The sequence below is a fragment of the Bombina bombina genome, chromosome 3 (genome assembly GCF_027579735.1).
Source record: "Bombina bombina isolate aBomBom1 chromosome 3, aBomBom1.pri, whole genome shotgun sequence".
NCBI lineage: Eukaryota > Metazoa > Chordata > Amphibia > Anura > Bombinatoridae > Bombina > Bombina bombina.
In genome coordinates, this window is record NC_069501.1 from 857,264,224 (window position 1) to 857,287,158 (window position 22,935).

Below are 22,935 nucleotides of genomic sequence, written 5' to 3' on the forward strand. Positions count from 1 at the left end.
ACAGCAGTCGCCACCTGGATGAACTACAACTGCCTAAAGCTGAACGCAGACAGGACCGAAGTCGTCTTCCTCGGTCCCACCACATCCGCGTGGAATAACTCCTGGTGGCCCACAGCCCTCGGACACCCTCCAACCCCCACCGACCATGCACGAAATCTAGGCGTCATCCTGGACTCATCGCTCTCCATGGACCGGCAAATCAACGCCGTCTCTTCTGCATGCTTCCACACACTTCACCTGATGCGAAAGATCTTCAAATGGATCCCAACCGAGACCAGGAAGACTGTCACTCACGCCCTAGTAAGCAGCCGACTGGACTATGGTAACGCACTCTACGCCGGCACCACCATCAAGCTCCAAAAGAGACTACAGCGCATCCAGAACTCCTCGGCCAGACTAATCCTTGACATCCCTCGTCAATGCCACATCACCAAATACCTGCGGGACCTGCACTGGCTCCCCATCAACAAAAGAATAACCTTCAAGCTTCTCACCCACGCATTCAAGGCCCTCCACAACATCGGTCCCGAATATTTGAACCACAGCGTTACCTTCTACACCCCTGCCAGACAACTTCATCCCCCGCATCAGGAAAACCACAGCGGGAGGCAGATCCTTCTCTCACCTGGCTGCCAAGACTTGGAACACCCTCCCACTGCACCTTAAACAAGCTACCGCCCTAAGTTCAGAAAGGACCTCAAGATCTGGCTCTTCGACTGAACTGCAACACTCAGCGCCTTGAGACCCTTACGGGTTAATAGCCGCGCTTTACAAGAACTCAATAGATAGAATAATCGTGCCACACATTTAACAAAGATTATTCTTTTTTTGGATAAACCTGGGTTGTGTTTAATATCTTTTGAACAAAAGATCAAAAAGTTAAATAAAGAACTATTCACAGCCTTTTAAGCCCCCCCCCCCCTTTTTTTTTTTTTACTAAGGGTGCCAATATTAGTGGAGGGCACTGTATATTTATGTATAAAACAAGATATAAAGGTTACAAATGTCAGACATATTTAGTTTTTGTACTCCATTTGCGATGAATAAAGAATTTGTTTATACCTTTCAATAAGGTCACAAAGGAAGTTAAACGTATGTACTGCTTCTTCCTTGTCCTCGTGAAGAGGAAGCCATGATAACCAGTGGGGCAGGACCTCCTCTACATTGATACAATCAGGTCGGAACTTCATGATTTTTCCTACTGCAGATATGCAGTTCTCTGTTGCATTGATATTCTCTTTGGTTTTAGAGTCAGGGGCTTGAATAACCCCAACAAGAAGTGGAAGAGCTTCTGCAATGTGGAAAGACAAGTTATGAAAATTAACATTTACAAAAAATGCTGCAAACGCGTATTTGAATTTGGTCTATTGTTGGATTGCATCAGTTTAATTCTAAACACACTTAAGATATTACACACAAAGAAAAAAATGTGTTGGCAAAAATGCTTCTAGCAAAAGTTATTGCTGTTTCAGTGTTATTTTTCTTTGCACTTGAAGCATAGCTGGATATTCTCAGCATTTTAAATACTGTAGTAGCTCAGAGCACCAATGGGTATTGTATCATGTCAGCATTTAACAAATTAAGTTTAAACACACACATATATACTGTATATACATATATACTGTGTGTGTGTGTATGTATATATATATATATATATATATATATATATCTATATGTACTGTATATGAGAGAGAGAGACTTTTTTGTCTTGATTCTATGTTTTGCGAGTGTAGATATTCTTTATAAAACTTGGACCTGTCTTATACATAATCTATAAAGCAAACAAAAGCACAGGAAATTACTTATCCCAAAGAACAAAGCTAATTTAAACACAAAAAAAAAAGTAAAAAAAAAAAAAAAAAAAAAAAGTACAATAAATATGAGCATTAGATAAATACATAATGGGGTACCTGTACAAAAGGATCGATAATTTTCCCCTCCAAACTGTGACATCACACCAATACCATATGCTGCAGCTTGCCGAACCTCAGGGCTGTTATCACATATGGACTGTAATAGCGGTCTCAAGAAGTATTCAACATACTTAAAAGAGGAAGGGCTACAGTGCTCTACAACATCATCGAAAATACAAAGGCCCCACTGCCTGTCTGGCCAGGGCCTGTGAGGACACTGCAAAATGTATAACAAATACAATTAGGACAATGACTATGCTATACAAAATGTTCTATAACTGACAATTACTTAGTCACTTATTTTATTCATTTGTTTAATTGCTTATTACCTAAATACTGAAGTGCTTTAAAGGGACATTAAAACACTAAAATGCTAGATAGAAAGATGTGTTCAAAGAAGATTAGTCTGAGAATGCCATTTTTTATTGTTCCATTAGTTGTTTAAATATTGAAAAAATAAGTGTAAAGTTTTAGTGTCTATAAACCAATGGGAGCTGCCATGTTGTAACAGTTATAGTTAGGTCACTAGAGTGTGCAGCCAATGGCAGTGTGGAATAAGGAAATGTATGCTTACCTGATAAAAAATTTATTTATTTTACGATACAAGTCCACGGATTTCATCCTTACTTATGGGATTATGCCTCCTGGTCAGCAGGAAGTGGCAAAGAGCACCACAGCAGAGCTGTATATATAGCTCCTCCTTTCCCTCCCACCTCCAGTCATTCGATTGAAGTTAGTAAGAGAAAGGAAAAACAGAATTTATGTTTACCTGATAAATTACTTTCTCCAACGGTGTGTCCGGTCCACGGCGTCATCCTTACTTGTGGGATATTCTCTTCCCCAACAGGAAATGGCAAAGAGCCCAGCAAAGCTGGTCACATGATCCCTCCTAGGCTCCGCCTACCCCAGTCATTCGACCGACGTTAAGGAGGAATATTTGCATAGGAGAAACCATATGTTACCGTGGTGACTGTAGTTAAAGAAAATAAATTATCAGACCTGATTAAAAAAAACCAGGGCGGGCCGTGGACCGGACACACCGTTGGAGAAAGTAATTTATCAGGTAAACATAAATTCTGTTTTCTCCAACATAGGTGTGTCCGGTCCACGGCGTCATCCTTACTTGTGGGAACCAATACCAAAGCTTTAGGACACGGATGAAGGGAGGGAGCAAATCAGGTCACCTAAATGGAAGGCACCACGGCTTGCAAAACCTTTCTCCCAAAAATAGCCTCAGAAGAAGCAAAAGTATCAAATTTGTAAAATTTAGAAAAAGTGTGCAGTGAAGACCAAGTCGCTGCCTTACATATCTGATCAACAGAAGCCTCGTTCTTGAAGGCCCATGTGGAAGCCACAGCCCTAGTGGAGTGAGCTGTGATTCTTTCAGGAGGCTGCCGTCCGGCAGTCTCATAAGCCAATCGGATAATGCTTTTAATCCAGAAGGAGAGAGAGGTAGAAGTTGCTTTTTGACCTCTCCGTTTACCAGAATAAACAACAAACAAAGACAAAGTTTGTCTGAAATCCTCAGTAGCTGCTAAGTAAAATTTGAGAGCACGAACTACATCCAAGTTGTGCAACAAACGTTCCTTCTTTGAAACTGGATTAGGACACAAAGAAGGCACAACTATCTCCTGGTTAATGTTTTTGTTAGAAACAACTTTTGGAAGAAAACCAGGTTTAGTACGCAAAACCACCTTATCTGCATGGAACACCAGATAAGGAGAAGAACACTGCAGAGCAGATAATTCTGAAACTCTTCTAGCAGAAGAAATTGCAACCAAAAACAAAACTTTCCAAGATAATAACTTAATATCAACGGAATGTAAGGGTTCAAACGGAACCCCCTGAAGAACTGAAAGAACTAGGTTGAGACTCCAAGGAGGAGTCAAAATTTTGTAAACAGGCTTGATTCTAACCAGAGCCTGAACAAAGGCTAGAACATCTGGCGCAGCTGCCAGCTTTTTGTGAAGTAACACAGACAAGGCAGAAATCAGTCCCATCAAGGAACTTGCAGATAATCCTTTTTCCAATCCTTCTCGAAGGAAGGATAGACTCTTAGGAGTCTTAACCTTGTCCCAAGGGAATCCTGCAGATTCACACCAACAGATATACCAAATTATGTGGTAATTTTTCTGGTTACAGGCTTTCCGGCCTGAACAAGAGTATTAATAACAGAATCTGAGAACCCTCGCTTTGATAAGATCAAGCGTTCAATCTCCAAGCAGTCAGCTGGAGTGGGTCGAACGGACCTAGAACAAGAAGGTCTCGTCTCAAAGGTAGCTTCCATGGTGGAGCCGATGACATATTCACCAGATCTGCATACCAAGTCCTGCGTGGCCACGCAGGAGCTATCAAAATCACCGACGCCCTCTCCTGATTGATCCTGGCTACCAGCCTGGGGATGAGAGGAAACGGCGGGAACACATAAGCTAGTTTGAAGGTCCAAGGTGCTACTAGTGCATCCACTAGAGCCGCCTTGGGATCCCTGGATCTGTACCCGTAGTAAGGAACTCTGAAGTTCTGACGAGAGGCCATCAGATCCATGTCTGGAATGCCCCACGGTTGAGTGACTTGGGCAAAGATTTCCGGATGGAGTTCCCACTCCCCCGGATGCAATGTCTGACGACTCAGAAAATCCGCTTCCCAATTTTCCACTCCTGGGATGTGGATAGCAGACAGGTGGCAGGAGTGAGACTCCGCCCATAGAATGATTTTGGTCACTTCAACCATCAGGGGGGAACAAGGAGTTCCCTAGCGATGGAAGATGTATGAACTTGGCCCTCGCTAGCTGAGGCCAAGCTTTGAGAGCATTGAATATCGCTCTCAGTTCCAGAATATTTATCGGTAGAAGAGATTCTACCCGAGACCAAAGACCCTGAGCTTTCAGGGATCCCCAGACCGCGCCCCAGCCCATCAGACTGGCGTCGGTCGTGACAATGACCCACTCTGGTCTGCGGAAGGTCATCCCTTGTGACAGGTTGTCCAGGGACAGCCACCAACGGAATGAGTCTCTGGTCCTCTGATTTACTTGTATCTTCGGAGACAAGTCTGAATAGACCCCATTCCACTGACTGAGCATGAACAGTTGTAATGGTCTTAGATGAATGCGCACAAAAGGAACTATGTCCATTGCCGCTACCATCAAACCTATCACTTCCATGCACTGCGCTATGGAAGGAAGAGGAACGGAATGAAGTATCCGACAAGAGTCTAGAAGTTTTGTTTTTCTGGCTTCTGTCAGAAAAATCCTCATTTCTAAGGAGTCTATTATAGTTCCCAAGAAGGGAACCCTCGTTGACGGAGATAGAGAACTCTTTTCCACGTTCACTTTCCATCCGTGAGATCTGAGAAAGGCCAGGACAATGTCCGTGTGAGCCTTTACTTGAGGAAGGGACGACGCTCGAATCAGAATGTCGTCCAAGTAAGGTACTACAGCAATGCCCCTTGGTCTTAGCACCGCCAGAAGGGACCCTAGTACCTATGAGAAAATCCTAGGAGCAGTGGCTAATCCGAAAGAAAACGCCACGAACTGGAAATGCTTGTCCAGGAATGCAAACCTTAGGAACCGATGATGTTCCTTGTGGATAGGAATATGTAGATACGCATCCTTGAAATCCACCTTGGTCATGAATTGACCTTCCTGGATGGAAGGAAGAAGTGTTCGAATGGTTTCCATCTTGAACGATGGAACCTTGAGAAACTTGTTCAAGATCTTGAGATCTAAGATTGGTCTGAACGTTCCCTCTTTTTTTGGGAACTATGAACAGATTGGAGTAGAACCCCATCCCTTGTTCTCCTAATGGAACAGGATGAATCACTCCCATTTTTAGCAGGTCTTCTACCCAATGTAAGAATGCCTGTCTTCTTATGTGGTCTGAAGACAACTGAGACCTGTGGAACCTCCCCCTTGGAGGAAGCCCCTTGAACTCCAGAGAATAACCTTGGGAGACTATTTCTAGCGCCCAAGGATCCAGAACATCTCTTGCCCAAGCCTGAGCGAAGAGAGAGAGTCTGCCCCCCACCAGATCCGGTCCCGGATCGGGGGCCCGCATTTCATGCTGTCTTGGTAGCAGTGGCAGGTTTCCTGGCCTGCTTTCCTTTGTTCCAGCCTTGCATAGGTCTCCAGGCTGGATTGGCTTGAGAAGTATTACCTTCCTGCTTAGAGGACGTAGCCCTTGGGGCTGATCCGTTTCTGCGAAAGGGACGAAACTTAGGTTTATTTTTGGTCTTGAAAAGACCTATCCTGAGGAAGGGCGTGGCCCTTGCCCCCAGTGATATCAGAGATAATCTCTTTCAAGTCAGGGCCAAAGAGTGTTTTCCCCTTGAAAGGAATGTCAAGCAATTTGTTCTTGGAAGACGCATCCGCTGCCCAAGATTTTAACCAAAGCGCTCTGCGCCACAATAGCAAACCCAGAATTTTTTCGCCGCTAACCTAGCCAATTGCAAGGTGGCGTCTAGGGTGAAAGAATTAGCCAATTTAAGAGCACGAATTCTGTCCATAATCTCCTCATAAGAAGAAGAATTACTAATAATCGCCTTTCCTAGCCCATCAAACTAGAAACACGCGGCTGCAGTGACAGGGACAATGCATGCAATTGGTTGTAGAAGGGAACCTTGCTGAACAAACATCTTTTTTTAGCAGACCTTCTAATTTTTTATCCATAGGATCTTGGAAAGCACAACTATCTTCTATGGGTATAGTGGCGCGCTTGTGTAGAGTAGAAACCGCCCCCTCGACCTTGGGGACTGTCTGCCATCAGTCCTTTCTGGGGTCGACTATAGGAAAACAATTTTATAAATATGGGGGGAGGTACTAAAGGTATACCGGGCCTGTCCCATTCTTTACTAACAATGTACGCCACCCGCTTGGATATAGGAAAAGCTTCGGGGGGCCCCGGGGCCTCTAAGAACTTTTCCATTTTACATAGTGGTTCTGGAATGACCAGATAATCACAATCATCCAAATTGGATAACACCTCCTTAAGCAGAGCGCGGAGATGTTCCAACTTAAATTTAAAAGTAATCACATCAGGTTCAGCTTGTTGAGAAATGTTTCCTGAATCTGAAATTTCTCCCTCAGACAAAACCTCCCTGGCCCCCTCAGACTGGTGTAGGGGCCCTTCAGAAACCATATCATCAGCGTTCTCATGCTCTACAGAATTTTCTAAAACAGAGCAGTCGCGCTTTCGCTGATAAGCGGGCATATTGGCTAAAATATGTTTGATAGAATTATCCATTACAGCCGTTAAATGTTGCATAGTAAGGAGTATTGGCGCACTAGATGTACTAGGGGCCTCCTGTATGGGCAAGACTGGTGTAGACGAAGGAGGGGATGATGCAGTACCATGCTTACTCCCCTCACTTGAGGAATCATCTTGGGCATCATTTTTACTAAAAATTTTTATGACATAAAATACATATAGTTAAATGAGAAGGAACCTTGGTTTCCCCACAGTCAGAACACAATCTATCTGGTAGTTCAGACATGTTAAACAGGCATAAACTTGATAACAAAGCACAAAAAACGTTTTAAAATAAAACCGTTACTGTCACTTTAAATTTTAAACTAAACACACTTTATTACTGCAATTGCGAAAAAGTATGAAGGAATTGTTCAAAATTCACCAAAATTTCACCACAGTGTCTTAAAGCCTTAAAAGTATTGCACACCAAATTTGGAAGCTTTAACCCTTAAAATAACGGAACCGGAGCCGTTTTTATATTTAACCCCTTTACAGTCCCTGGAATCTGCTTTGCTGAGACCCAACCAAGCCCAAAGGGGAATACGATACCAAATGATGCCTTCAGAAAGACTTTTCTATGTATCAGAGCTCCACACACATGCAGCTGCATGCCATGCTGTCCTCAAAAACAAGTGCGCCATACCGGCGCGAAAATGAGGCTCTGACTATGATTAGGGAAAGCCCCTAAAGAATAAGGTGTCTAAAACAGTGCCTGCCGATATAATCATATCAAAATACCCAGAATAAATGATTCCTCAAGGCTAAATATGTGTTAATAATGAATCGATTTAGCCCAGAAAAAGTCTACAGTCTTAATAAGCCCTTGTGAAGCCCTTATTTACTATCTTAATAAACATGGCTTACCGGATCCCATAGGGAAAATGACAGCTTCCAGCATTACATCGTCTTGTTAGAATGTGTCATACCTCAAGCAGTAAGAGACTGCACACTGTTCCCCCAACTGAAGTTAATTGCTCTCAACAGTCCTGTGTGGAACAGCCATGGATTTTAGTTACGGTGCTAAAATCATTTTCCTCATACAAACAGAAATCTTCATCTCTTTTCTGTTTCTGAGTAAATAGTACATACCAGCACTATTTTAAAATAACAAACTCTTGATTGAATAATAAAAACTACAGTTAAACACTAAAAAACTCTAAGCCATCTCCGTGGAGATGTTGCCTGTACAACGGCAAAGAGAATGACTGGGGTAGGCGGAGCCTAGGAGGGATCATGTGACCAGCTTTGCTGGGCTCTTTGCCATTTCCTGTTGGGGAAGAGAATATCCCACAAGTAAGGATGACGCCGTGGACCGGACACACCTATGTTGGAGAAAGCCAAGGTGCAGAGGTGACTGAAGTTTAACAAAAATAAAAACCTGTCTTAGAAAAACAGGGTGGGCCGTGGACTTGTCGTATCGTAAAAAATACATTTGTCAGGTAAGCATAAATTTCCTTTTCTTTTACAAGATACGACGAGTCCACGGATTTCATCCTTACTTATGGTATACAATACCAAAGCCATAGGACACGGATGAAAGGGAGGGACAAGACAGGAACCTAAACGGAAGGCCCCACTGCTTGAAGAACCTTTCACCCAAAAACAGCCTCAGATGAAGCAAAAGTATAAAATTTGGAAAAAGTGTGAAGAGACGACCAAGTTGCAGCCTTGCAAATCTGTTCAACAGAAGCATCATTCTTAAACGCCCATGAGGAAGCCACAGCCCTAGTGGAATGAGCCGTAATTCTTTCAGGAGGCTGCTGTCCAGCAGTCTCATAAGCAAGACGGATGATACTCTTCAGCCAAAAGGAAAAGGAGGTAGCCGTAGCTTTCTGGCCCCTACGTTTCCCAGAAAAAACAACAAACAATGAAGATGATTGCCGAAAATCGTTAGTCGCCTGCAAGTAAAACTTCAGGGCACGAGCCACGTCTAAGTTATGTAACAGACTCTCCTTCTTTGAAGAAGCATTAGGACACAAGGAATGAACCACTATTTCCTGATTAATATACTTAGTAGAAACCACCTTAGGAAGAAAACCAGGTTTGGTAAGTAAGACCACCTTATCAGAATGAAAAATAAGATAAGGGGAATCACATTGTAAATCTGAAAGCACAGAAACTCTGCGAGCAGAGGAAATAGCAACCAAAAACAAAACTTTCCAAGATAACTTAATATCTATGGAGTGCATAGCTTCAAACGGAACCCCTTGAAGAACATTAAGAACTAAATTCAAACTCCAAGGAGGAGGAATTGGTCGAAACACAAGTCTGATTCTAGTTAGAGCCTGACAAAAAGATTGAACGTCTGGAACATCTGACAGACGTTTGTAACAGAAAAGACAAAGCAGAAATCTGTCACTTTAAGGAACCTGCTGATAACCCTTTCTCCAATCCTTCTTGGAGAAAAGATAAAATCCTGGGAATCCTAATCCTACTCCACGAGTAGCCCTTGGATTTGCACCAATAAAGATATTTACGCCATATCTTATGGTAAATCTTTCTAGTAACAGGCTTACGAGCCTGAATCAAGGTATCAATGACCGCATCAGAGAACCCTCGCTTAGATAAAATCAAGCGTTCAATCTCCAAGCAGTTAGCTGTAGAGAACCTAGATTCGGGGGATGGAAGGGTCCCTGAATGAGAAGGTCCTGCATCAATGGAAGCCTCCACGGTAGCAGAAAGGACATGTCCACTAGATCCGCATACCAAATCCTGCGTGGCCACGCAGGGGCGACTAGAATTACCGAAGCCCTCTCCTGTTTGATCCGAGCAATCACCCGGGGAAGGAGAGCAAACGGTGGAAACACATAAGCTAGGTTGACCGACCAAGGCACTGCCAAGGCGTCTATCAATTCGGCGTGAGGATCCCTTGATCTGGATCCGTATGTTGGGAGCTTGGCATTCTGACGAGACCCAATCAGATCCAATTCCGGTCTGCCCCACCTGAGAATCAAAGCGGCAAAGACCGCCGGATGGAGTTCCCATTCGACCGGATGAAACACTGTCTGCTCAAAAAGTCAGCTTCCCAGTTGTCCACTCCTGGGATGTACATTGCTTACAGATAAGAGTGAGCTTCCGCCCACCAAATTATCTTCGATACTTCTGTCATCGCTAAGGAACTTCTTGTCCCTCCCTGATGATTGATGTAAGCCAGTGTCATGATGTTGTCCGACTGGAACCGAATGAATTTGGCCGAAGCCAACTGAGGCCAAGCCTGAAGCGCATTGAATATCGCTCTTAATTCCAGAATATTGATTGGGAGGAGAGACTCCGACCGAGTCCACACACCCTGAGTCTTCAGGGAGTTCCAGACTGCACCCCAACCTAGAAGACTGGCGTCAGTTGTCACTATTACCCATGAGGGTCTGCGGAAGCACGTCTCTTGGGACAGATGATCCTGTGACAACCACCAAAGAAGAGAGTCTCTTGTCTCCTGATCCAGATCTATATGAGGAGACAAATCTGCATAATCTCCATTCCATTGTCTGAGCATTATCAGTTGTAGAGGTCTGAGATGAAATCGAGCAAACGGAATGATGTCCATTGCCGCTACCATTAATCCAATTGCCTCCATACACTGAGCCACTGAAGGCAGAGGAATGGACTGAAGAGCGCGGCATGTATTCAGAATCTTTAACTTTCTGACCTCCGTCAAGAAAATTTTCATGGACACAATCTATCAGAGTTCCCAGGAAGGGAACCCTTGTCTGTGGAACTAGTGAACTCTTTCCTAGATTCACCTTCCACCCGTGATTCCTTAAAAAGGCCAGAACCATGTTGGTATGCGACTGTCAGTTGATAAGACGATGCCTGGATCAGAATATCGTCCAGATAAGGTGCCACTGCAATACCCTGCAGTCTGAGAACCGCCAGCAGAAACCCTAGAACCTTTGTGAAGATCCTGCGTGCCGTGGCCAACCCGAAGGGCAGAGAAACAAACTGAAAATGCTTGTCCAGAAAGGCAAATCTTAGGAACTGGTGATGATCTTTGTGGATAGGAATGTGAAGGTATGCATCCTTTAAATCCACGGTAGTCATATATTGACCCTCCTGGATCAATGGAATTGTCCGAATAGTCTCCATCTTGAAGGATGGGACTCTTGAGAAACTTGTTTAGACTCTTGCGATCTAAAATGTGTCGAAAAGTTCCCTCTTTTTTGGGAACCATGAAAATGTTTGAGTAAAACCCCTGCCCCTGTTCTTGTATCAGGACGGGACAAATTACTCCCATAGTAGATAGGTAGTTTACACAACTTAAAACGCCTCTTTTTATCTGGTCTACAGACAATCGTGAAAGAAGGAACCTTCCCCTTGGGAAGGAATTTTTGAACTCCAGCTGATACCCTTGAGACACGATTTCCAGTGTCCAGGGATCCTGAACGTCTCATCCAAGCCTGGACAAAGAGAGAAAGTCTGCCCCCAACTAGATCCGGTGCCGGATCGGGGGCTGTCCCTTCATGCTGTCTTGGGAGCAGCAGCGGGCTTCTTGGGTTGTTTTAACCTTGTTCCAAGCCTGGTTGCATCTCCAGACAGTCTTGGCTTGTGCAAAATTCCCTTCCTGTTTAGTGGAAGCGGCAGAGGAGACTCCCTTGAAATTTCGAAATGAACGAAAATTACCGTCTATTCCTCTGCTTAGAAGACTTATCCTGAGGTAGTTGATGACCCTTACCTCCCATAATGTCAGAAATGATCTCTTTCAAGTCAGGACCGAATAGGGTCTTTCCCTTGAAAGGAATGGTCAAAAGCTTGGATTTAGATGACATCAGCAGACCAAGATTTTAACCATAAGGCTCTGCGCGCTAAAATGGCAAAACCTGCATTCTTAGCCGCCAAGTTTGCAATCTGAAAGGCGGCATTAGTAACAAAAGAATTAGCCAGCTTAAGGGCCTTAATTCTGTCCATTATTTCCTCTAAAGAAGCATCGGTCTTCAGAGACTCTAAGGCGCCAAACTAAAAGGCAGCTGCAGTTGTGACTGGCACAATGCAGGCCGTCGGTTGTAGAAGAAACCCTTGATGAACAAATAACTTCTTCAGAAGACCCTCTAACTTTTTATCCATAGGGTCCTTGAAAGCACAACTGTTCTCAATAGGGATAGTCGTACGCTTAGCCAGGGTAGAGATAGCTCCCTCCACCTTAGGGACCGTTTGCCAAGAATCCCGAACGGTGTCAGCTATAGGGTACATTTTCTTAAAAGTAGGGGAAGGAGAAAACGGGATACCCGGCCTTTCCCATTCCATTGTAATAATTTCCGAAATTCTCTTAGGAACTGGAAAAATATCAGAATAAGAAGGGACCTCTAAATATTTGTCCATCTTACACAATTTCTCTGGAGGAACCACAATAGAATCACAGTCGTCCAGAGTCAGCAAAACCTCCCGCAACAGACGGAGGTGTTCAAGCTTAAATCTAAAGGACATTACGTCCGAATCTGTCTGGGGCAATGCACTTCCTGAATCAGACAATTCCCCTTCAGAGCTCTGGGAGTGTATGTCAGATCGCCATCAAAGAGTCAGAAGTCGCCTGGACCATCTGATCCGCCCTTCTACTACGTTTGCCTTGTAACACTGGCAACTTGGACAAAACCTCAGTAAGAGTAGATGACATAACAGCCACCATATCCTGCAGAGTAAATGAAGTGGACGTAGTTGATGGTGCCTAAGCAGGTGTTAAAGGCTGTGACGCTTGGGGAGAAAGTAGTGGCATACCCTGCGTCTCCTCAAGCTGAGAAGCATCCTTAGGGTTATTTGCATGAAAGAAAATTTGTTCTTTAAACTGTAAAGCCCTCTCAGTACAAGAGGAACAAAATGTAAGAGGGAGTTCCACATAAGCACATAGAATTGGTCGTGTCAGATATATGAAATAACAAAACAAGTACTGTGCCTTTAAATTCTGAAAAACGGTACTGTGCCTCTCCCAGAAAAACAAAAAGGCTGTACATACCGTAGTGCTGATCTGGACCTGTCCCACACGATTAAGAGGACTCTTTACATCACCTCCTGTAGGTCTGTGGGGACAAAGAGGGCCTTATGTGATATTCCTATAAGACCATTAACAGGGCAGCACCAGCATGGGGAGTGAGTATATAGACTAAACTCCTCAGTTCCCCTTGTTGAAACATCTGATGCTCCATCCCTGAGAAAAATAGCACTCACTGGCACTATTTAAAAAACATAATTTATGTAAGAACTTACCTGATAAATTCATTTCTTTCATATTGGCAAGAGTCCATGAGCTAGTGACATATGGGATATACAATCCTAGCAGGAGGGGCAAAGTTTCCCAAACCTCAAAATGCCTATAAATACACCCCTCACCACACCCACAATTCAGTTTAACGAATAGCCAAGCAGTTAAACAGTGGGTAGAAAGCATCAACAAAGGAAATTTGGAAATAATTGTGCTTTATACAAAAAATCATAACCACCATAAAAAGGACGGGCCTTATGGACTCTTGCCAATATGAAAGAAATGAATTTATCAGGTAAGTTCTTACATAAATTATGTTTTCTTTCATGTAATTGGCAAGAGTCCATGAGCTAGTGACATATGGGATATCAATAACCAAGATGTGGATCTTCCACTCAAGAGTCACTATAGAGGGAGAGAATAAAAAAAACAGCCATATTCCGCTGCAAAAAATTAATCCACAACCCAAAAAAATTAATCCACAACCCAAAAAAATACGTTTATTTTCATTTTGAAAGAAAAAAACTTAAATCAAAAGCAGAAGAATCAAACTGAAACAGCTGCATGAAGAACTTTTCTACCAAAAACTGCTTCCGAAGAAGCAAATACATCAAAATGGTAGAATTTAGTAAATGTATGCAAAGAGGACCAAGTTGCCGCTTTGCAAATCTGATCAACTGAAGCTTCATTCTTAAAAGCCCATGAAGTGGAGACTGATCTAGTAGAATGAGCTGTAATTCTCTGAGGCGGGGCCTGACCCGACTCCAAATAAGCTTGATGAATCAAAAGTTTCAACCAAGAAGCCAAGGAAATAGCAGAAGCCAAGGAAATAGCAGAAGCCTTCTGACCTTCCTAGGACCAGAAAAAACAGACAGTAAGTCTTCCTGAAATTTTTAGTAGCTTCCACATAATATTTCAAAGCTCTTACCACATCCAAAGAATTCTTAGGATTAGGACATAAGGAAGGAACAACAATTTCTCTACAAATGTTGTTAGAATTCACAACTTTATCTAAAAATTGAAAAGAAGTCCGCAAAACTGCCTTATCCTGATGAAAAATCAGAAAAGAAGACTCACAAGAAAGAGCAGATAGCTCAGAAACTCTTCTAGCAGAAGAGATAGCCAAAAGGAACAACACTTTCCGAGAAAGTAGTTTAATGTCCAAAGAATGCATAGGTTCAAATGGAGGAGCCTGTAAAGCCTTCAGAACCAAATTAAGACTCCAAGGAGGAGAAATTGACTTAATGACAGGCTTAATACGAATTAAAGCCTGTACAAAACAGTGAATATCAGGAAGTATAGCAATCTTTCTGTGGAATAAAACAGAAAGAGCAGAGATTTGTCCTTTCAAGGAACTTGCAGACAAACCCTTATCCAAACCATCCTGAAGAAACTGTAAAATTCTAGGAATTCTAAAAGAATGCCAGTAGAATTTATGAGAACACCATGAAATGTAAGTCTTCCAAACTCTATAATAAATCTTTCTAGAAACAGATTTACGAGCATGCAACATAGTATTAATCACTGAGTCAGAGAAACCTCTGACTTAGAACTAAGCATTCAATTTCCACACCTTCAAATTTAATGATTTGAGATCCTGATGGAAAAACGGACCTTGAGATAGTAGGTCCGGCCGTAACGGAAGCGGCCAAGGCGGGCAACTGGACATCCGAACCAGATCTGCATACCAAAAGCTGTGTGGCCATGCTGGAGCCACCAGCAACACAAAAGACTGTTCCATGATGATTTTGGAGATCACTCTTGGAAGAAGAACTAGAGGCGGGAAGATGTAAGCAGGATGATAACACCAAGGAAGTGTCAACGCATCCACTGCTTCCGCCTGAACATCCCTGGACCTGGATAGATATCTGGGAAGTTTCTTGTTTAGATGAGAGGCCATGAGATCTATCTCTGGAAGACCCCACATCTGAACAATCTGAGAAAACACATCTGGATGGAGAGACCACTCCCCTGGATGTAAAGTCTGGCGGCTGAGATAATCCGCCTCCGAATTGTCTACACCTGGGATATGCACAGCAGAGATTAGACCGGAGCTGGATTCCGCCCAAGCAAGTATCCAAGATACTTCTTTCATAGCTTGGGGACTGTGAGTCCCACCCTGATGATTGACATAAGCCACTGTTGTGATATTGTCTGTCTGAAAACAAATGAACGGTTCTCTCTTTAGCAGAGGCCAGAACTGAAGAGCCCTGAGAATTGCACGGAGTTCTAAAATATTTATTGGTAATCTCGCTTCTTGAGATTTCCAAACCCCTTGTGCTGTCAGAGATCCCCAAACAGCTCCCCAACCTGAAAGACTCGCATCTTTTGAGATCACAGTCCAGGTTGGCCGAACAAAAGAAGCCCCTTGAACCAAACGATGGTGATCTATCCACCATGTCAGAGAGTGTCGTACATTGGGATTCAAGGATATTAATTGTGATATCTTTGTATAATTGATTCAGCATACAAAGCTGTAGTGGTCTCATGTGAAAACGAGCAATGTAAGAGAAAAAAAACATATAAAACAGAATTTATGTTTACCTGATAAATTTCTTTCTCCTACGGTGTATCCGGTCCACGGCTTCATCCTTACGTGTGGGATATTCTCAATCCCTACAGGAAGTGGCAAAGAGAGCACACAGCAGAGCTGTCCATATAGCTCCCCTCAGGCTCTGCCCCCCAGTCATTCGACCGACGGTTAGGAGAAAAAGGATAACCATAGGGTGCAGTGGTGACTGTAGTTTACAAAAAATAAATTTAAACCTGACCAAAATGCCAGGGCGGGCCGTGGACCGGATACACCATAGGAGAAAGAAATTTATCAGGTAAACATAAATTCTGTTTTCTCCACGGCTTCATCCTTACTTGTGGGAACCAATACCAAAGCTTTAGGACACGGATGAAGGGAGGGAACAAGTCAGGTAACCTAAACGGAAGGCACCACTGCTTGCAAAACCTTTCTCCCAAAAATAGCCTCCGAAGAAGCAAAAGTATCGAATTTGTAAAATTTGGCAAACGTATGCAGTGAAGACCAAGTCGCTGCCTTACAAATCTGTTCAACAGAAGCCTCATTCTTGAAAGCCCATGTGGAAGCCACAGCTCTAGTAGAGTGAGCTGTAATTCGTTCAGGAGGCTGCCTTCCAGCAGTCTCATAAGCCAACCGGATGATGCTTTTCCGCCACATCAAGATTGTGTAACAGACGTTCCTTGTTAGAAACTGGATTAGGACACAGAGAAAGAAGAACTATTTCCTGGTTGATATTCTTATTGGAAACCACTTTTGGAAGAAAACCAGGTTTGGTACGTAAAACGACCTTATCTGTATGAAACACCTGATAGGGTGAATTACACTGAAAAGCAGACAATTCAGAAACTCTTCTAGCAGAAGAAATAGCTACTAAAAACAAAACTTTCCAAGATAGTAACTTAATATCTATGGAATGTAGAGGTTCAAACGGAACCCCTTGAAGAACTGAAAGAACTAAATTTAGAATCCATGGAGGAGCCACAGGTCTGTAGACAGGCTTGATTCTGACTAAAGCCTGTACAAAACGCCTGAATATCTGGCATGGCTGCCAGACGCTTGTGTAACAAAACAGACAGAGCAGATATCTGTCCCTTTAAAGAACTAGCTGACTAGACCTTTCTCCAATCCTTCTTGGAGAAAAGATAGTATCCTTGGAATCCTAATCTTACTCCATGAGTAACCCTTGGATTCGCACCAGCAAAGATATTTCCGCCATATCTTATGGTAAATTTTCCTGGTGACAGGCTCTCTAGCCTGGATCAGAGTATCTATAACTGATTCCGAAAACCCACGCTTAGCTAGAATCAAGCGTTCAATCTCCAAGCAGTCAGTTGCAGAGAAACTAGGTTTGGATGTTCGAATGGACCTTGAATTAGAAGGTCCTGCCTCAAAGGCAGCTTCCATGGTGGAACCGATGACATATTCACCAGGTCTGCATACCAAGTACTGCGTGGCCACGCAGGAGCTATCAGAATTACCGAAGCCTTCTCCTGTTTGATCCTGGCTACTAGCCGGGGGAGAAAGGGAAACGGTGGAAAGACATAAGCTAGATTGAACGACCAAGGCGCTACTAAGGCATCTACCAATGTCGCCTTGGGATCCCTGGACCTGGACCCATAACGTGTAACTTTGGAGTTCTGACGTGACCCCATAGCTGGGTCAGCTGAGCAAAAACCTCCGGGTGGAGTTCCCACTCCCCCGGATGGAAAGTCTGACGACTCAGATAATCCGCTTCCCAGTTGTCCACTCCTGGGATGTGAATTGCTGATAGATGGCAGGAGTGATCCTCTGCCCATTTGATGATCTTGGATACTTCCCTCATCGTCAGGGAACTCTTTGTTCCCCCCTGATGATTGATGTACACTACAGTCATGTTGTCCGACTGAAATCTGATTAATTTGGCCTCCGCTAGTTGAGGCCATGCCTGGAGCGCATTGAATATCGCTCTCAATTCCAAAATGTTTATCGGGAGAAGAGATTCTTCCCGAGACCATAGACCCTGAGCCTTCAGGGACTTCCAGACCACGCCCCAGCCTAAGAGGCTGGCGTCGGTCGTGACAATGATCCACTCCGGTCTTCGGAAACTCATTCCCTGAGACAGGTGATCCTGAGACAACCACCAGAGGAGTGAGTTTCTGGTTTGCTGGTCCATCTGAATCTGGGGAGACAAATCTGCATAATCCACATTCCATTGTTTGAGCATGCACAGTTGCAATGGTCTTAAATGAATTCGAGCAAAAGGAACCACGTCCATTGCCGCAACCATTAGTCCTATTACCTCCATGCACTGAGCTATGGAGGGTTGAGGAATGGATTGAAGAACTCGAGAAGTGATCAAAAGTTTTAATTTCCTGACCTCTGTCAGAAAGATTTTCATTTCTACCGAGTCTATTATTGTTCCCAGGAAGGGAACCCTTGTGAACGGGGACAGAGAACTTTTTTCTATGTTCACCTTCCACCCGTGAGACCTTAGAAAGGCTAGAACAATGTCCGTATGAGCCCTTGCTTTGTGAAAGGACAACGTCTGTATTAAAATGTCGTCTAGGTAAGGTGCTACTGCAATGCCCCTTGGCCTTAGCACCGCTAGAAGGGATCCTAGCACCTTTGTGAAAATTCTGGGAGCAGTGGCCAATCCAAAGGGAAGACCCACGAACTGGTAATGCTTGTCCAGAAAGGCGAACCTCAGAAACTGATGGTGATCTTTGTGGATATGAATATGCAGGTACGCATCCTTTAAGTCCACGGTAGTCATATATTGACCCTCCTGGATCATTGGTAAAATTGTCAGAATGGTTTCCATTTTGAATGATGGAACTCTGAGGAATTTGTTTAGGATTTTTAAATCCAGAATTGGCCAGAAAGTTCCTTCCTTTTTGGGAACTACAGACAGGTTTGAGTAAAATCCCAGTCCTTGTTATGCTGTTGGAACTGGGTTTATCACTCCCATTATTAAAAGGTCTTCTACGCAATGTAAGAATGCCTGTCTCTTTATCTGGTCTAAAGATAAGCAAGACATGTGGAACCTTCCCCTTGGAGGAAGGTCCTTGAATTCTATAAGATACCCCTGAGAGACAATTTCTAGTGCCCAGGGGTCCGGAACATCTCTTGCCCAGGCCTGAGCAAAGAGAAAGTCAGCCCCCTACTAGATCCGGTCCCGGATCGGGGGCTACCCCTTGATGCTGTCTTGGTAGCAGCAGCAGGCTTTTTGGCCTGTTTACCCTTGTTCCAGCCTTGCAATGGTTTCCATGCTGGTTTGGGCTGGGGTGCGTTACCCTCTTGCCTAGTGGCTGTAGAGGTAGAAGCCGGTCCGTTCCTGAAATTGCGAAAGGAACGAAAATTAGACTTATTTTTAGCTTTGAAAGGTCTATCCTGTGGAAGGGCATGGCCCTTTCCCCCAGTGATATCTGAAATAATTTCTTTCAACTCTGGCCCGAATAGGGTCTTACTCTTGAAAGGAATATTGTTTTGGACGACACATCCGCCGACCACGATTTTAGCCAAAGCGCCCTACGCGCCACTATTGCGAAACCAGAATTTTTCGCCTCTAATTTAGCTAACTGAAAAGCGGCATCTGTAATGAAAGAATTAGCCAACTTCAGGGCGTGAATTCTATCCATGACTTCATCATAAGAAGTCTCCTACTGGAGTGAGCTTTCCAATTCCTCAAACCAAAAAGCAGCTGCAGTGGTTACAGGAATAATGCAAGAAATTGGTTGAAGAAGAAAACCTTGTTGAACAAAAATTTTCTTAAGTAAACCTTCTAATTTTTTATCCATAGGATCTTTGAAAGCGCAACTGTCTTCTATTGGTATAGTTGTGCGCTTAGCTAGCGTTGAAACTGCCCCCTCTACCTTAGGGACAGTCTGCCACGCGTCCCTTCTGGGGTCAACAATGGGGAACATTTTCTTAAATATAGGAGGGGGAACAAAAAGGTACACCTGGCTTCTCCCACTCCTTATTCACTATATCCGCCACCCTCTTAGGTATCGGAAACGCATCAGTGTGTACTGGGACCTCTAAGAATTTATCCATTTTACACAATTTTTCTGGGACCACCAAAGGGTCACAATCATCAAGAGTAGCTAGGACCTCCTTAAGTAGAGCGCGGAGGTGTTCAAGCTTAAATTTAAATGCTATGGTATCAGGCTCTGCCTGCTGAGAAACTTTTCCTGTGTCAGAAATTTCTCTCTCAGACAGGCCCTCCCTCACCGCCAAGTCAGATTGATGTGAGGGCACTACAGATAAATTATCCTCTGCGTCTGCTTGCTCATTTTCTGTATTTAAAACTGAGCAATCACGCTTCCTAGGAAAAGCTGGCAGTTTGGATAAAAATGCTGCGAGAGAATTATCCATTGCTGCTGCTAACTGTTGCATAGTAATAGCAATTCGCGCACTAGATGTACTGGGCATCGCTTGCGTGGGCATAGCTGGTGTTGACACAGAAGGAGAGGATAGTGAGCTATCCTCACTACCTTCAGCTAAAGAATCATCTTGGGCTATATCTTTAAGAGTGATTGTACGGTCCCTTAAGCTGTTTGGACGCTATGGCACACTTCACACATAAATTTAATGGGGGAACCACCTTGGCCTTTGAACATACAGAACATAGGTTATCTGAAGGGTCAGACATGAGACTTAAACAGATCTTCAATGCAATAAAAATTATTTTTGACAAAAACGTTACTGTGTCTTTAAATAATAAAAGTGCACACTTTATTACTAAAACATCAAAAAACCATCAAATAAACATCCGATTTTAATGAAATTTTCACCACAGTGTCTTAATGCTTTCAGACCAATTAACCCCTTAATGCCCAAACCGGAGCTAATAACAGCAATTAACCTGTTAAAAACACTACAGTACTATGCCACAGCTTTTTACTGTGGCCTTTACCTTCCTTAGGGATTATTTTCGTAGGAAATAAGCCTCTCTGGAGTCTTTCCTGATGCCTCTGGACTCCCCACATGAAGCTGCATGAACTGCCTAAGCAAAACAACTGTGCAACTGAGGCCTGAAAATGAGGCCTCCTCCCTCTTCATTCCAGAGTGGAGGGGCCTTTCTGACTAGAATAGGTGTCCAAATAAGTGCCAGGCGCAAAATAAAACCCCAAAAGTGTTTTAAAGTCTGAAAAAACACCTTATTTATAGTGAAAACATGCTAAAAAGCAATCGATTTAGCCCACAATAGTGTCAACCAGCATAGAGCCCTTAATATAAGCCATAATTTTATACAGAGTCAAAGAAAAATGGCTTACCTATCCCAGAGGGGATTGCTGACAGTCTTCTAGCATTACTAGGTCTTGTTAGAAAAATGACTGATCATACCTGAAGCAGTTAAGCCTGCAAACTGTTCCCCCCAACTTTAGTTCTCTGGTTTCAACAGTCCTGCGTGGGAACAGCAATGGATTTTAGTTACTGGTGCTAAAATCATATTCCTCTCGGCAGAAATCTTCATCACTTTCTGCTGCAGAGTAAATAGTACAAGCCGGCACTATTTTAAAATAAACTCTTGATAGAAGAATAAAAAACTACAACTAAACACCACATATTCTTTACCACCCCCGTGGTCTACTAGTTAGAGCGGCAAAGAGAATGACTGGGGGGGCGGAGCCTGAGGGGAGCTATATGGACAGCTCTGCTGTGTGCTCTCTGCCACTTCCTGTAGGGATTGAGAATATCCCACAAGTAAGGATGAAGCCGTGGACCGGATACACCAATGTAGGAGAAAGCAAAATTATCTATTTCCTTAAATGACAGTTTCAGGAATGGGAAAAAATGCAATAGCATAGGCCTCTGATAGCAAAAAGCAATAGGCAAACATACAAGGGGTATTGAAATAATGAAAAGTTTGGCGCCAAATATGACGCACAACGTAAACTCCTTTTTTGGCGCCAAAAATAACCGGAAATGACACACTTGCGTCACTGACGCCGCCGTGTGAAAGGTCTCGGCGTCACGTATGACGCCGGAAATGACGAAGTAGCGTCATAAACTTATTTTTTCGCGCCAAGAATGACGCAATAAAGTTTAGCATTTGACGCACCCGCAGGCCTAATACCCGCAATTGCAAAAAGTAGTCAATTGAAAAAAAGACTAAACCCCAGGTAAGAAAAATTTTTCTAAAAAATTTTTACATTCCCCAAATATGAAACTGACAGTCTGCAGAAGGAAATACATGAACCTGACTCATGGCAAATATAAGTACAATACATATATTTAGAACTTTATATAAATGCATAAATTGCCAAACCATAGCCGAGAGTGTCTTAAGTAATGAAAACATACTTACCAAAAAACACCCATCCACATATAGCAGATAGCCAAATCAGTACTAAAACAGTTAGTAGAGGTAATGGTAAATTGAGAGTATATCGTCGATCTGAAAAGGGAGGTAGGAGATGAATCTCTACGACCGATAACAGAGAACCTATGAAATAGACCCCCGTTAGGGAAATCATCGTATTCAAATAAGTGATACTCCCTTCACGTCCCTCTGACATTCGCTGTACTCAGAGGAATTGGGCTTCAACAATGCTGAGAAGCGCATATCAACGTAGAAATCTTAGCACAAACTTACTTCACCACCTCCATAGGAGGCAAAGTTTGTAAAACTGAATTGTGGGTGTGGTGAGGGGTGTAGTTATAGGCATTTTGAGGTTTGGGAAACTTTGCCCCTCCTGGTAGGATTGTATATCCCATATGTCAGTAGCTCATGGACTCTTGCCAATTACATGAAAGAAAACAATAAACTCTTGATTGAAGAAACAAAACACCTCACTTTACCTCTTCCTATCACTAACACAGGCAAAGAGAATGACTGGGGGTGGGAGGGAAGGGAGGAGCTATACATACAGCTCTGCTGTGGTGCTCTTTGCCACTTCCTGCTGACCAGGAGGCGTAATCCCATAAGGATGAAATCCGGGGACTCTTCGTATCTTGTAAAAGAAATAACAGTATTTTGCACCTCCATTTCTAACAGGAACTGAAAAGCGCACAATTTCAGAATGGAATTACAGGAAAAGGGAACAAAATAAATAAAGTATATTGCAAAGTTTTTTATAT

The 22,935-nt window shown here is 43.3% G+C and overlaps 1 protein-coding gene across 1 annotated transcript in view; it reads right to left on the reverse strand.

The window, feature by feature from the left end:
• Positions 1-1,001: 1,001 nt before the first annotated feature.
• IPO5 (importin 5) overlaps positions 1,002-22,935 on the reverse strand; it is a 411,785-nt gene continuing 389,851 nt past the window's right edge. Inside the window, exons 21-22 of the mRNA XM_053705479.1 lie at positions 1,911-2,130; positions 1,002-1,291 (exon numbers count right to left, since the gene is read on the reverse strand). Of these exons, the coding sequence (XP_053561454.1) occupies positions 1,017-1,291; positions 1,911-2,130 (495 nt within the window). The 3' untranslated portion in view covers positions 1,002-1,016. The remainder of the gene's footprint in view (positions 1,292-1,910; positions 2,131-22,935) is intronic.